The sequence below is a fragment of the Micropterus salmoides genome, unplaced genomic scaffold (genome assembly GCF_014851395.1).
Source record: "Micropterus salmoides isolate LMB-PRFRI ecotype aquatic unplaced genomic scaffold, ASM1485139v1 Ms_hic_scaffold_19, whole genome shotgun sequence".
Lineage (NCBI taxonomy): Eukaryota > Metazoa > Chordata > Actinopteri > Centrarchiformes > Centrarchidae > Micropterus > Micropterus salmoides.
Window position 1 is genome coordinate 13,015,757 of NW_024041039.1, and position 15,567 is coordinate 13,031,323.

The window sequence follows — 15,567 nt, forward strand, 5'->3', positions numbered from 1 at the left end:
GCGCTCCCGTGTCCGCGCTCCCGCCTCCAAAGGTCACGTGGTCCTCTCCGAACCTATCGTTTATTTTTAACAGCGGTCCAAAGCGCGCACTCGTCAGCGGAGGAGAAGAGAGGACAGAAGGCGCCAGAAAGACAAATAAAGCCCAATTAGCCGGTAATTCTGAAAGCCTGCACACAAAATACAGCCAGGATGTCAGAGGAAAAGCCAAAGGTAAGATATTAAGATTTAAAGAGCTGTGGACTTGTAGTGATGGCTCAGTCGATCTCCTGCCAAACCATTTCTCAGATGTGCAATCTAAAATGGCCTGGTTTGCACGTTTCTCTGAATCGGCGCAGTGTTTGTTTGCAAATGAATGAGCACCCGCACAGCAATATTTACAGGTATATGCACTTATACAACGCTCTATAGATGGAAATAGCTGAGGCTATGGGCTACTAACTCGAGTCTCGAATATTGTGAGCAGAAATACCAATTACACCATGATTGTCATTTGCGGATTTTTTTCTTTGTCGAAACGGGACCACGTTATGTCCGCAACGCCGCAAATGCCGCAACAGCAGCAGCGACAAAAGAACACTAATGGAGGTGACGCAGTCTTATAAAAAACAATGTAGCCGCGCTAGTCGTGTTGTTTTTTTAACACATATGTGCTTGTTTGGCCACTGTACAACAAAACAAAACTGCTAGCAGCGTTAGCCGGCAGCTAAACACAGCATCGGTTATAGGAGCTGGCGTGCCAACCAGCTAGCCCGGAGCTAACATGCTAACGTTAGCGTCTGTGACTGAGGCAACATATTGTAGCCTACCTGAATTATAATTACTGATATAGGTTTGGTTTTTGGTTAAAATGTCTTCAAAATGATATAACCATATCCCTTCAGCAGACATCGTGATCGAACTTTGATGTTGTGAAGTTTCTTTTAAAGTTGCAAGCTATATGTAGCTTACAGTCTGGTAACTTACCGTTAGCTTGGCTTGTATTAGTCTTATGATGGCGGTGCTCTTTACTGTGGTGCATCTGTGACCCTAGTGTAATGTTACGACCTGTTATATGTTATGTGATATCTCTTTTACCTGTAACCTGCTGGTCTACCGGATGTTAAACCTTTTTGTTTCTACAGGAGGGAGTAAAGACTGAGAACGATCACATCAACCTCAAGGTTGCCGGGCAAGATGGGTCGGTGGTCCAGTTCAAAATCAAAAGACACACACCTCTCAGCAAACTAATGAAGGCGTACTGTGAACGGCAGGTGAGCTGAAAGCCTGAATCACCGCTTTTAAAACCCTTCCTGCAACACCATACAATTACTTTAATTTGCTGTAAGACGTTGTTCAACCTCACTGTTAGTTGCCCATCTTCGTGTCTGTTTGCCCCTGCAGGGTCTCGCAATAAGGCAGATCAGGTTCAGGTTTGATGGCCAGCCTATCAATGAGACGGATACACCTGCACAGGTGAGATATTATGCTCTATTCCCCATTGTATTATTTTTGTAAAACCTCCACTGAAATCTTTTTACATGATGTTTGCATGATCATGTGTGTGCTCAGTTAATGTTTATAACCACTAACTGGGACTTCTTTCGCTCTGCTCCTCTAAGCTGGAGATGGAAGATGAAGACACCATAGATGTATTCCAGCAGCAGACGGGTGGGCACTGCTAAGCCCCCCCACCTCATTGATGGCCACTCTCAGACCACGCCCCTCAGCCACTGTCACTGTCCCTCCCCTCCCCAGTGCTCCTCTCAGCCTATTATTATTATCGTTATTATTTCTTAAGTTTAAATATGTCTGTCATGGTTTTTCGTCAGGGGTGTGTGTGTGTGTGTGGGGGGGGCTCCTCATCTGTTTATGTACTGTGTCGGCCAGGACTGAACTTTTGTGCGTGTCAACAGTCTCTCTGCTGGCCAATCAGGACAACCTTTCCTTCTGGCACTGCAGGCTTGTGATTGGACCAACAGCACATCACTGCTGTTCCTGGTTTTGTCAGTGCTTCTCATTCACTCTCCAGTGAAAGCTTAGTATTCAGTAGTTTGCCACGTTTGTCATCCATTGGGGGATCGAATGTGAGGCTCTGCAAGTTTTTGTCCGGGGGTCACAGTCAGTAGGCATGAAAATGTTTTGAAGTGGAAGCACTATCTGAACTTAATACACACCCGCCTTCCATTTCACTTCGCTTTCTTGTGTTTTTTGCCTAAATGGTGACTCCTGCTCTTCTGTCAAAATGGTATTTTAATCTGCATTTTAGGTGCTTTTGCTGAAGAGCTCTGCAATGTTTTTGTATGTTTTCCTGTTTTATTTTATTTTTTTCTTTTAAGAAATAACACCCGGGGGGGCTTGTTGATGATTTTTTTTTCTGTACAGAAGTATCAGAGTGGATGTTAAGATAAATGTTGTGCGGCTTGGACCAATACTCCAAAGACCAAACTTCGGTTTCATATTTAATGTACTTGGATCACTCTCAAAGCAAAACAGCAAGGTCAAAACTGTTACATTTTAAGGGAGTTTGTATTTCATTAATGTTATTAGCTTATTTGACTTATACTAATTGAGAGAGGTTCTCTATGGGTATCTGTGGTACATAACTTTTTCTTTCCCTATTTTCTGATGAAGTGGGCCAGTGGCTAGTCCCTATGGTATTCTTACAAACAGCTCTGCTTGTGGGTTTTACATTTGTGGGTGAGTGGGAGGGAGGGGGAAGGAAGGTCGTTCCACAGTATTGTTCGGAGGTCAGGTGTCTTATCTTTGTATAGGCTGGCTGATTGTAGATGAAGAGGAGCAGCTTTCAGTTTGCGCAAGGATATCCAACAAAAGTCAGTATCTCTTTGTTAACACATTTTGAAGACTCTTCACTGTTGAGCTGTTTCTTTTGTGTGTAAAAGGCAGCAGTTGCAGGCAATTTGTTTAAAAAAACAAAACCTGACTGCGGGGTTGCAAGCAGTGAAGATATCCCAATGTGGTGAGGGGTGTCTCCAATATTTTACAGTTTCTGAGAAGGATGCATGCAGTTTGTTGCATATCAGGAGGGAGGCCAACCAATGGAGTGTTCTGTACCCACAGGTACAGGGCCCCGTTCTTCGTACACGGATGACAGAGTTGGGTTGATGAAAATATATCTGCTGTTGAAGCAAAGTCCTTATGCTCAAAACCTGATAAAGCGCAAGCTTATTCAGAGTAAGCTAGATCATAACAGCCCTTTTTATGTTTACCTATTTTTAATAATTTTCGGACAGGGCGGCGACTTCTTTTTTTTTTTTTTTTTTTTTTTTTGGGAGGCACCAATCAGTGGGTATTGTCATAACCGAACAGGGTTTGAGTTGAGTAGTAAAAAGTACAAAATGAATCAATTATGTTTGTTGCGGTATGAAGCACTGTTACTTAAACATTAGCAATAGATATTAAACTCTTGTTTTAAGAGGTATCATAAACGATGCAATATGGGCTACAGTTGTAATTGGCCTCAAGAATGTGTCTCCCATATGCTCCCATAGCCTTAAATGTAGTTCTTAGCCACAGAGGAGGCTGCTGTCATTTTTAAATGGCAATTAAATTGTAGTCTACATGTTTTTCAGCTGTATTTTTGTATCATTCATAAAATAAAAACAGTCAAATACAATACTTTAACATTTATGATTGAATATATGAAGGACATTTTCAAAAGGCTTTACTACTTTGCTGCCACCTGCTGCGTGAAATATTCACTAATTTCCACTCTGGCCCCAGTGAATATAAAATGATGTCTGAAGACTGCCCAATTCTCATCCTTCCCACAGTCATTAACAACAAGCATTCGAGGAAGTTGTGTGGCACAGATGCTAAATCAGTGTGGGGTTACTCTTGGAAGACATGCCTCTGCACAAGCCAATCACAAGTAGCAACTGTTTCAACTTCCCTGTCTTAAAAAAATAAGAGCACAGTTATCAAGACCAACAAACCAGCTTCCCACTTGCATTTAAAGAACTGCGTTAGCTGAACAAAGATCTCTGGCTAACATACAAGTTGAATAATGTTATGTACGAAGAACAGGGCCCCGGTTTTGTCATGTTATTTGTTTCTCTACTGATTTGTACATTATTTGTGGTCTTTTACTACTGTATACAATAAATATAGTTTGGTACTCAGATTTGCTGTTGTGTGCATCATTCATTTATATTTGTATATTCCAAAATGGGTAATGTAGCAACATGTTTATTTTAATGCTTTACAATTACCCCTTGGGGTATGTTTAGGATGTGGAGGGAGAGGAAAAAAAATACATCTATATTTTACATTTTATCATGTGACCTTGTTCTCCAAACCTTTAACCTCACTGCTGCCTGGTATACTGTACATTTTGTCCCTTGTGAGAACATTACCGACATTGAATTATATATAGTTGGTGTGTGGTTCATGTGAATGGACATGGCTTGAAGAAAATTGACAGCTAGGTGGTGCCGGTGAACTGTGACAATCTAACATCTGTCTGCTTTGGTTTATTTTCTGTTATAAAACAACCTACACATAACACGCTTGTCCAAATATTCACCAAAATAAAAACCAAAGATTAAATCTGGCAGGAAACCTGCAGAAACATACACAAGACACAATATGGAACTAAAAAAAAAAAAAAAGCAACAAAACAAAGTTGCTGGATAAAAATGCAAAAAGTTAACAATCCTGCAACACAAATTAACTTTAGACTTCACTTTGAGATACAAAGGATCACAAATTTAAATGTAGCAAGTTAAAAAATACTTTGGTATATTAAACCAAGTGTGATAATTATTTCAAAGAGCGTATCAACTTCCAGGGTATGCTTTATCACCTGATGCCTGATTTAGACCCTTAGATCTCATCTGATACACTGACTGAATGGCCACATTCAGCACAGCTGGAACAGTGATAAGACTAATAGCAGCAGTTGATGAATCAAACCAGGAATAAGGAAAAGCATGTGCTTGAGAGGACAATCTACATTAACTTTTCTGCATCCAAACAGGTCCTTCTGAAACCGCACAGGAGAGTGCATCTATGACATGCCTGGAGGGAACAACGATTCATGAATGGAGAGGGGAGAATTGCAGAGCTTATATCTTGTATCTTTGTGCAGTCTATGATCGTAATATGGGCGAGGAAAACAGAGACAGAGTGCATTTGCCTTGTAAATGTGCTGGGTCTGTGTATGAGAGGATTCAGAGAGATCTGACGCAAGCCGAGATGCCAACGTCTCTTCAAACACAGTCTGATAATTTGCCTATAGTTGCACAATGACCCAGGCTCGAAAAGATTTTAGAAAATGATTCTATCAAGTTATTTGAAGTGTTTTTAAAGTATTGGGTGACCCCAGATAATCAAAACTTCCCCAGAGATTGCTGGGAAAGTCGATTTGAAAAGTTCCAAATTCCTGTGATTTACCCAATTAAAGCAGGTTAAAATCCAAGTAGGCTATTGTTTGCAAATACTATTTGAAGGCCATCTTGGTACTCTGTCATTGCAGTTTTTGCCTAATTTCACTGTCCTGAGACTTCTTCACATTTTCAACAAGTAATATTTGCGGATCTTTTAGAAAGACATCCTGGATTGAGACTTTAATATCACAGCTGGATTCATGCACAAGGCCACCTCGGTTTCTCAGATCATAAACTATGGGATAATAGCTAATATGATAATAGCACAGCTCATATCCATCTAATGGACCAAATATCACATATGTGCTGTTGTTGTTTTTAGGTTGCCTTTTAATTAAAAAGAGTCCTTTCATGTAGGCCTATACTAGTATTGTAGTAGCCTACTCGAGACCGGTCTGTCTTTTTGATGGTCTCGGTTTTGTCTCCAACTCGACCGCATTTGTACTGCGCCGTCTTGTCTTGGTCTTGAACATAGAGAACTCGGGATTTAATTTGAAGACCACAACTTTGGGAATATCAATAAATTGCTTTTGCATTGTCTGATTTATTTGTTAACATCCTTACTTTGACTGGATATAAAACTTTTTACTTCAAATGCAATCAATAATACCCTACTAATTAAAAATGCGTTGTTACCGTTAACGGTACAGTCACCACCTCCTGGCCCCCTTCACATGCACTCCAAGAAGTGAATTAGGGAGACAGGAGAAGGTGTGGCTGTCTGGGAGCAGGATATGTTAGCAAAATCTAACATTTAGCTATCTAAACTAACGTTATAAGGATTAATCTTTCAAACAGCGTCCAGAAGAAAACACACACCAGTCTGTAAATTCTGCAATGCAACCTTAGGGAGACTGCTGGGACCAGTTAGTAACTTTAACTGCCACTTAGAAAGAAAGCATAAAGAAAGGTATGCTTTGTGTATGTGACGTTAGCAGAGCTAGCAAGCTGACGTATAGGCTACTGTATGTTTCAGGGCACTAATTCCAGTTGCTTGCTATGGTTGCTTGGCAGTTGTTTGCCACCTAGCCAGGTGCACTTGCTACCTAACTAATTTAGTTAACATATTGAGCGAAGTAGCTAATGCAGTTAGTTTTTTAGAGACTGAGGACAGGGCACGTAGTGACAACTTGTTCCTACAACTTGATACATTATTGCTTCTGATAAACAATGAAGAGACATGCCACATACAGCAAATGTGTAAGTTAAGTTACATTACCGTTAGCTACTTGTCAGCTGCATTCAGCTCCCAACATTTAAAGCTATACGCTCCGTTGGACTGCTCTCTTACAAGCAAGCACGAGCTAGCCTAGAGATGTGACAGCACCTCCACTTCTATGAAAAATTAGTTTCTCTCTATGGATACTTGTACAGATTTTATCATAATAGTTTTGAATGTTCTACCTCAGATTTGTAAAGTGATCCGCTGTTTGGCATCAACTGTTTGTTCTGACCATAAAGAATAGTTTAAAACCACAATTTTGGCCATATCGCCCAGCTCTAGTGTTAAGTGGATGGTAAACATGGAAAAGGAGCATTGAATAACATGACACTAACACATAACACTAGAATATACCATTACATAAAAATTTTGTTTACTTGTCAGAGTCTTTCTGTGTGTGTGTCTTACATGAGCATGCACACACACATTGATGTAATGCGTTCCCTAGCCCCTTACCCTAACCATAACCATCACTACTATTTGCCTAACCTTAACCCTTACCCTACCCCTAACCATAACCTAATTGTAACCTGAAGCCTAAAACCAAGTCTTAACCCTCAAACAGCCGTTTAAACCTGTAGGGTCCATCATTTCGGTCCCCACCAAGCTTGTCGGCTCCCACAAGTATAGTATGTACAGGTTTTTGGACCCCCCCCCCCCCCCCCCACACACACACACACACATACACACAGTGGTGTAGCTCATCCCTCTGGCAGGTCTGTGTCATCAGAGGCAATTGAGGGAGGATGTGTGAGTGACAGGCTGGTTTGCATGGCTGTGGTGTTTAAATAGAGCTGCAGGTGCAGGATTCTCCACACAGATGAATGGATTTCTCTTCAAGCACAGAGCTCTGGGACTGTCTACTTGTACTATTTACATACATGTGAATCTGAGGTATGATTTTCAACGGATTTGTTGATACTTTTCTTTAGAGTTGGAAGATCTGAAAATGTTCACTTGCATCAATATGAAGAATACACAGTCATCTGGTATGTATCGCCACTTACGATAGAGACAGAGGGAGAAATACCTAGAGAAATACCTTCAACATGGACACATTTGTACCAGCTAGCAACTGAACCAAACAGTCTTTTGCGATGACATCACTGATATTTGTGCAGTTCCTTCTCTTGGGGTTAAGGATCATTGACACCACCACAAACACATGGAGACACTGTACAGGTATTGTACCATTTTATTCTATTTTCCCTCTCCCAACCTCAGATTTACAGCTCATTTCAATGCATCTGTTTCTGGTTCAGTTAATGATTATTCACTGAATGGTTTACAGTTTCTAATAAAAACCTGGGAAACCCCTCCAGCTAAAATTCTTTTAGATAATTCCAACTGTCTATGTCTGCTTACAGTGCAGCGGGAGTGTTTGAGTGTGTAGTATATTAACTTAAATTAACTCCCACAAACAAGTACAGACATTGGATGTGGTTAGGATTCCACAACAATCCAATAGACATCAGAATACCAGGACGAGCAGGGTGAATGTTTACATGATGTCTCATCAATTTCAGTAATATTCTCGCTTAATAACAACCCTTCCAAAAACCTCCTATAGCTCCAACGCCACCCAGGGCTAATTCTCACACACTGGGGTGGGGCAGAAACTCAAGCGTGCTATGACATTAATTGATTTATTAATTTATAGCAGTTGTTCCCAACCTTATTTGTCCCCTTAAAACAAAGCTATGTCTACTTGTTTACTACTTATTAACCCATGAGCAATGGTGATCAGATCCTGATTTTACTGAAGTAAAATTACTGATACCACACTGTAAAAGATATTTTCTCAATGAATCGATTGATTGCTTGAACAAAATTATCCAGAGCCCAAAGAGACAGCTTCACAATGCTTGTTTTGTCCAACCAACAGCTGAAAATTCAAAATTATTAAACAGTATTACAAAAATTAACATGTTAACAATAATTATCAGAAAAAGCAAATTGTCGTAGCTGAAACAATGAAATGTTGAAGAAAAAGTATGGCAATCGACTAATTGTTTCAGCTCTATTTGTACATACTGGTGAGTATTTTGATTGATAACAAGGCATCATAAAAAAGTCTTAATTCGTAAAGTAACTAAAGCTTTAGAAAAATGTACAATTTTTACCTCTGAAATGTAAGAGTAAACGTATAGTAGCATGAAAAGAAAATACTCAAAGTGCAAGTACCTAAAAATTGTATTTAAGTACAATACTTGAGTAACTGCACTTACTTACATTCAGTTGATATCTGTGTGTGAATGTTTCCTTTTCCAGTTAGTTTGAATATTATTTTTAGAAACATGTAGAAAAGTCTGAACAATTACAAAACATAATTTTGGTAGAAGATAATTCTGTTTTTTTGCAACACCTGTAGGGGTCCTGACCCCAACCCAGCTGGTTTATAATGTAGCAATGTCTCCATATAAAGGCTTAAGTAGTAAAACAATCTTCCTGACCTCTTTATTTGCTTATTGTTTGCAGATTTGCTCCCTCTGGATCTTCTGTCTTTTGTCCTCGAGAGGGATCCCTCCAAACTTGTACCAGGGATGCACATGAAGCAGGCTGGAGTGGTGAGGGGAGTACATATCTCAAGTCCTCATACCTCCTTGAGCTTTCCCTCCTCCCAGCTGCTGGTGAACTGCGACCTCTTCCCCAAAGAATTCTCCATTGTTGTGACACTAAAAGTCACTCCCATTGCACCCACGGTGAGCATCCACATTCGTCAGAAACAGCCGGTGCTGTATGCCAGTGGTGGAAGAAGTGCTCAGATTCTTTACTTAAAGTGAAAGTACAGAAATATTATTAAGTAAAAGTGCTAATTATGCATTAAACTGTAATATATTTTGGGGTTGTACTGTATTCATGCACTGTAGTTTATAAAATCTTAATCAGAAAAGTAACTGTAACTGTCATAAATGCAGTGAAGTAAAACGGACAATATTTCCCTCTGAAATGTAGTTGAGAAGAAGTAAAAAGTAACTTTATTCAAATAAAGTACAATTAGGGCTGCAGCTAAAAATTATTTTCATTATCAAATTATCTGCAGCTTTAAGTACCTCAAGTTGTACTTAAGTACAGTACTTGAGTAAATGTACTTTATTATTTTCCATCCCCGCCAACCACAGTGTGTTTTTCCTGTTTGCCTTTCAGAGAAATGAATACATCTTTTCCTTGATGGGGCCAAAAAAAGAAATGGAGAAAAGAGGGATGGGGGAGAAGGAAGTGAGTAATAAAGGGAACATTTTGGAAAGGAATAAAGAGAGGGGTGTCAGTGGAGAAGAGCAACATAGAGAGAGGGAGAAGGAGAGGCGAGTCAAGAGTAATGAGCAACATGGACGGATAATCCTGGGACTGAGGTTCTCGAGAAAACGTCTGCACTTCCTTTTTAGAGGTCACGGAGGGGTCGTAGAGCGCAGGGGGTTTCGGAGCAGCCAACTGGCTGATAACCAGTGGCACACTCTGGTGTTGGCCATTGGCAGTCATCATGTCAGGCTCACAGTGGACTGCAGGCCACCACTGGAAATGTAAGTAAATCTTTTTTCTTGTGTGTCTTGAGTTCTTCTGTTCACTGGGTGGGGTACACTGTCTCCCATCATCCTCCTTTCCTGTTCCCTCTGAATTCCCTTGAGGGAATTAGTAGATCCTTCACCACAATACAATGGCACTGCTCCAAATCTTCACACACCCTGCAGCCATATCATACTGGCCTGACAGTATGTGATAGATGTTTTTTAGTGGAAACTCCCTCTGGTGCATCCAAGGGAGGAATATCAGCCCCTGTACAGTGCCTATACAATACAATTCCTTCCTCAGTCATAAAAACAGAAGAATGGACAAGACTACTTTAATTACATAGACATTTAGTTCATTTATAGAAGAAAAACAACTTACCTCAGCTATTAGAAATAATGTCTTTTTATGGTAAACAGTGTTCCCTCCAGGCCTTTCCCCTCAGACCTCAACATTCAGGGATCGAGATTCCACATTGGCAGTCGGGGGAGATGGAAAGGCTTGTATTCAGTAAGACTCCTATTTCCTCATCACTAACTTTAATAAGAAATAGGCTGCCAACCACTGTTGTATAAAAGAGTCAAATATGTTCTTATTCTTCTTATATTTCTATCGCCATGTACAGGGTCTGTTGCGACAGCTGGTTTTGGTGCCAGGTTCGGATGCCACCCATCACATCTGCCCCTCATCGGACCCCCAGCTAGCAGTTCTGTCAGTACCGCCACTTCTCTCAGACCTGCCTGTCATGGGGAGGGAGGGTGACGCCCATCTGACTTCGTATGGTAACTTGCAGATGCTTTTTACAAGATGTAAAATACAGTATGATGCAAGATATGACATGTATGTTTCTCTGGTTCTCTGATTCCATTCTGATTGTTTCTTTGATTGTCTGCTTATCTTTGTATTTTGATCACAAAATGACAGAAACAGAGGAGCGAGTCTCAGTGGGGTTGGAGCGGACATGCTCAGAGCTGCGGCAAGGCCAGCTGTGGTTCGATCCGCTTAGGAAAGGCCTCTACCTCTGCGACGGTACAGTGTGGATCACTGTGCTGGAGGGTAAGAATCCACTCATGAGAAGTTTTTACCCAGCTTAGGTTGACAAAATAGGTTGGTCTTATAAAATTCGCACCTCTCCATCAACTCAGATCATAAACGACTGGACTATGTGTTGGAACACCAGGTCCTCATCACCAGCTCAGAGACACATGATGTAGAGGTATCCATTTTATAAAAATATATATATTTATGTACTGTAAGGAAACCAAAGGCACAAGAGGGGAAAAATATTTTTCTTTAAGTGAATTGTGGAATACCAAGAAAGCTCTATGGGATCACAAGATGATTACTACAATACAAAAAAAACAAATCCACCTTTTTAAAATAATGGTTATTTTAATTTTTATTTGCCTTGAAAAATACTGTAGCCTATAGTTTTACCTCTTCAGGCCATGAAAAATATCATGAGTAGAAAGATAGGGAACAACTGTTCTAGACAAAACTTGTTATTTTCTTCTTCTGTTTCATTTTATGCTTTTTGTAGGTAGAAAGGTTAAAAAGTTTAATCTAGTCAATCTTAGCTGGTTGTGGTCGAGATGCTTTTCAGTTCCACTTTTTGCTGATTAGATTTCTGCCTAAAATCTAGTACTTTTTTCATCCAATCTTCAGGTGTTACAGGTACCTGGCGTGGGTCTGATGGCTGCTATGGCTCATCGGTCACCAGCCTCTGGCTCTGCTGTGTATCTGTGGAGCCACACGGGTTTCCAGCTCTACCAGAATATCAGCACATATGAAGCTCTGGCTTGGAGACACTTCATCATGGACAAGAAGGTATGACAAAAAAGGGTGGGTTATGGAATATGAATAACGCACATGTGTACATCCACCTAGTAAGAAATCGCTTTGGAGAGCTGACATTCCCTGTGTTTTCTTCGATCCAGATATATCTGGTGGTGTCTAACTCTGGCGGTGGGCCAGACAAGCATTTTAACAAGGAATCAGAGACAGACTTCTCTGTGATTTTTAAGTGGAGCAAAAGAAGAAAACGGTTTGTGCGGTTCCAGACTCTGCAGACCCACTGTGCACGGGACTGGGAGGCCTTTAACATCAATCAACAAACCTATCTCGCTGTGGCCAATCATAGACAAGGTAAAGACTAAATATCAGTCAAATGACTACCTTTTAACGTGCACGTTTCCTGGCGTGACATCAGCAAAATATTAGACTCTGTTCCATTCCCTCTCTTCCTGGCTTGTCTTCCAGGTAATAATAATCACGCCATAGACAGTGTGATATACAAATGGAACAGGTTAACAAAGTCTTTTGAGGTTCACCAGATGCTGCCGACCTCAGGAGCCTACGACTGGGAGTTCTTCACAGTTGGACCGTACCATTTCCTGGTGGTTGCAAATGCCTTTGATGGAGTGTCTACATCTGTAGACTCAGTCATCTACGTTTGGGTCAATGGAAGCTTCCAGGTGTTTCAGACAATTAAGGTATGAGATGAACATAACACGGCAAAAGAAATCCGTAATTGGCCTTAAACATTTGCCTGAAAAGACTAAAAATAATTTCAAATAATTGATTAAAAAAACTGTTTGGTACCCCACAACAATACAGGGTAAATCTGGAAGGTGTGGGTGGGAGTGATACTTAATAGCACTTTAATGTAGCATTTTGCTGCATGATTTCCATAACATTTATCTTCTCACCAGCTAGGCTTTGATTTCCTCTGATGAGATCTGTATCTTTGAGATGAATATGAAAAACCATCTTGTCTGTACACACAGAAGGAAGGGAATACAAACGGGGAGAGATAAAAGGATAATGAAAGAGAGATGGGAAGCAAGGATCATTTAAGACAGGGCCAAAAATAGAGCGTGTGGTTTGCCATGATTTGCTTGAGCGATTGCAGTGCTTTGACATGTAACTGATAGTGAATCATATATTTGAATCTAGCTACATTTGAGGAGAGAGTGTTGACACATTGATAGTCACATGAGAAACCAAAAGGAGATGATTTAGGGGAACTCCACTGCTGGATATATCATTAAGAACACCTTGGGGCAGGTGGAAATTAATCATGAGTGAAAGTACAGCATTTCCATCTCTATGTTCAAGCAAGCAATAGTTGAAGAAGTAGTCAGATGTTAGACACAAGTATTATCAGCTAAAGTAAAAGTGATTATTACACAGAAAATTTGCTTTGAGTGAATTATTATTATATATGAAATTATCAAGTTGTTAACACTGATGCAATAACGTGTAAGTAGCATTTTACTGTTAAAGCTGGCTGATGTGCGCTAGTTTTAACTCCTTTAAATACAGTTACTGTAGATAATCTGGCCAGTAGTTCCCAATTTAGGGGTCGAGTCCCCTCCAAAAGGTCACAAGATAAATCTAATGGGTCATGAGATGATTAAGGAATCCTGCTACTCAGATATGTATTTATTTTTTTTACTTGAATTATCTTTGGTAATGAGTTTGCTAACAACTCATAGAAACCTGAACCTTGACAGGGGGCCCCAACTAGACATGTTGAAACAATGCATTAGATTTTATGAGTTTATCATATGTTGCTTTTTTTATTTATCTTGATCTGAAAAGTACCTAGAAACTTCAACTGTTTAATAAAGGCAGTAAAGTAAAAGTACCTCAAAATTCTATCTGTCTCTGTCAATACAGACATTCTGTGCCACAGACTGGGAAATGTTTCAGATTGGCAATAGAGTCTTCTTAGTTGTTGCCAATGGACACAGTCTCGTTGGTAATGGACCAAGTCGATATGCCATCAACTCCACTATCTACGAACTGGACATGAATGGACAGCTGTTTGTCCGCTTCCAGGATATTGTCACCTACAGGTACAGATGTGCAAACACTAAAGTATGCCATGTGCATGTACACAAAGACTAAAGAGATTATGAGAACACGTCTTGTGTAATAACCTGTTTGCTGCCATTTCAATCTCTCGTCATCACCACATACCTTTCTGTTCCTCCAGTGCAGTGGACTGGGAGTTTTTTAACCTCGGGGAGGAATATTTTCTGGTTGTTGCTAACTCCTTTGACGGAGAATCCTACTCTCTCAACAGCGTTCTCTACAGGTACTGAACTTGTCAACAACACCCCTCTGATAGCCCTCTAACTTAGTGCTGAGACATACACCTACGCTTGTAATGTAGATTTATTTTCCCCCTGTGAACCAGTGAAGTTAACTAGTTTTGACATGTGAGGATTCAGTAGTAGGAACTGGCAAACAGTTAATATTCAAGTCTGGAGAATCAAATACACATTTGATTCGATTCCTTTTCTCTGTTTGTTTTTAGGTGGCAGGGATATGAAGGCTTTGTTCCTGTCCATTGGCTCCCAACGATTGGGTGCAGTGACTGGGAGTTTTTCAACTCTAAAGGAGAATCATATCTGATCTACTCTAGTGCCAAAGCACCTCTTGCAAAAGTGTTCAAGCTGAAAACCTTCTAGGCAAAAAAAAAAAAAAAGAGAGAGTGTGCATGTGGCTTTATGTTGTGTGTGTGTGTGTGTGTGTGCATGCAATCCTTTGTAAGTGTCTGTATAGAAAAGTGTCTGAAGATGTTTGCAATAGCCTTCTGTTTAAAATGTGTGAGTGTATTTAAGTAAAATACTGTGCCTCTTCGCAATTTTCAGTCAGGGCCGAATTGGTGGGTTTAAACAACCTGAACCGGATTTTACAGTCTATTACACAGAAATTGCACATAGTGGGTTTTTTAAAAATTATTCTAATATTTCTGATAAAATAAAATAAAAATTTGCAAGAAATATTAATTTAAATTGAATTATGATAAAAGGATTTAATATTTCTGTACAAAAATCACATCCTAGGTTATTTTTAAACTGTGTTTTAGTTTAATCATGTAAGGAGATAAAATTGACCAAAAATATTTATAAAATAACAAATAAAAAGAAAATTAAAGGGGCAGTTTGGGATTTTTTTAAGTGGGCTGTATGAGGTATTTATCAATAATAAGCGAATTACCTGCAGTAAATGGAGTCAGATATTTTGACAGAGATCATTTGTGTGCATTGTCTAAAAGAAATTAATACAACTCAGGGTAGCATCTGTAAGATTTCTATCTTTCTGTAAAAAACATTTAATATTAATAATATTTAACATTTTGTTTAACTGGAGTGTGCGTTCTGTCATGAACTGATTGTTGCTTTTTGCCTCTGATTGCATGACTTATATATAAAAAAGATAGTAATTTATTGAAATTACAATAAACCAGACTTAGTATGTTTATATGTAAGAAACGAGTTGTTTGTGCATTGGTTATGTTCAATTAGAGCTTGTAGGGTAAATAAAAGGATGGCAAAGATAGCCTGGAGGATCAAATGTGCACAAGTTTTTATTCCAAATAATTTCGTGGCTAATCAAATATCTGATGGGATCTTTGATTGGTATGCAGACCTGCACACATGG

General features: G+C 39.7%; 2 protein-coding genes across 5 annotated transcripts; both read left to right on the plus strand.

Annotated features, from left to right (window-relative positions):
- The first annotated feature begins 53 nt into the window (after positions 1-53).
- On the plus strand, positions 54-4,120 carry LOC119910167 (small ubiquitin-related modifier 3). The gene is made up of 4 exons (XM_038728604.1): positions 54-210; positions 1,122-1,250; positions 1,381-1,452; positions 1,599-4,120. Exons 1-4 carry the CDS (start codon positions 190-192, stop codon positions 1,659-1,661), a joined length of 285 nt encoding a protein of 94 aa, XP_038584532.1. The 5' UTR covers positions 54-189; the 3' UTR covers positions 1,662-4,120.
- Positions 4,121-6,141: 2,021 nt separating this feature from the next.
- LOC119910902 (thrombospondin-type laminin G domain and EAR repeat-containing protein-like) lies at positions 6,142-15,480 on the plus strand. 4 transcript variants are annotated; one of them, XM_038729746.1, is made up of 15 exons: positions 6,144-6,294; positions 7,539-7,595; positions 7,728-7,788; positions 9,085-9,308; positions 9,754-10,127; positions 10,533-10,623; positions 10,739-10,895; positions 11,038-11,169; positions 11,259-11,329; positions 11,779-11,940; positions 12,051-12,258; positions 12,373-12,605; positions 13,795-13,973; positions 14,114-14,215; positions 14,438-15,480. In XM_038729746.1, exons 4-15 carry the CDS (start codon positions 9,150-9,152, stop codon positions 14,589-14,591), a joined length of 2,022 nt encoding a protein of 673 aa, XP_038585674.1. In that variant the 5' UTR covers positions 6,144-6,294; positions 7,539-7,595; positions 7,728-7,788; positions 9,085-9,149; the 3' UTR covers positions 14,592-15,480. The 4 variants fall into 4 exon arrangements, with proteins under 4 accessions (XP_038585673.1, XP_038585674.1, XP_038585675.1 ...); XM_038729747.1 differs by having other exon boundaries at positions 6,171-6,294; positions 7,748-7,788; XM_038729744.1 differs by lacking the exon at positions 6,144-6,294 and adding an exon at positions 6,336-6,584 and having other exon boundaries at positions 7,748-7,788.
- The last annotated feature ends 87 nt before the right edge of the window (positions 15,481-15,567 follow it).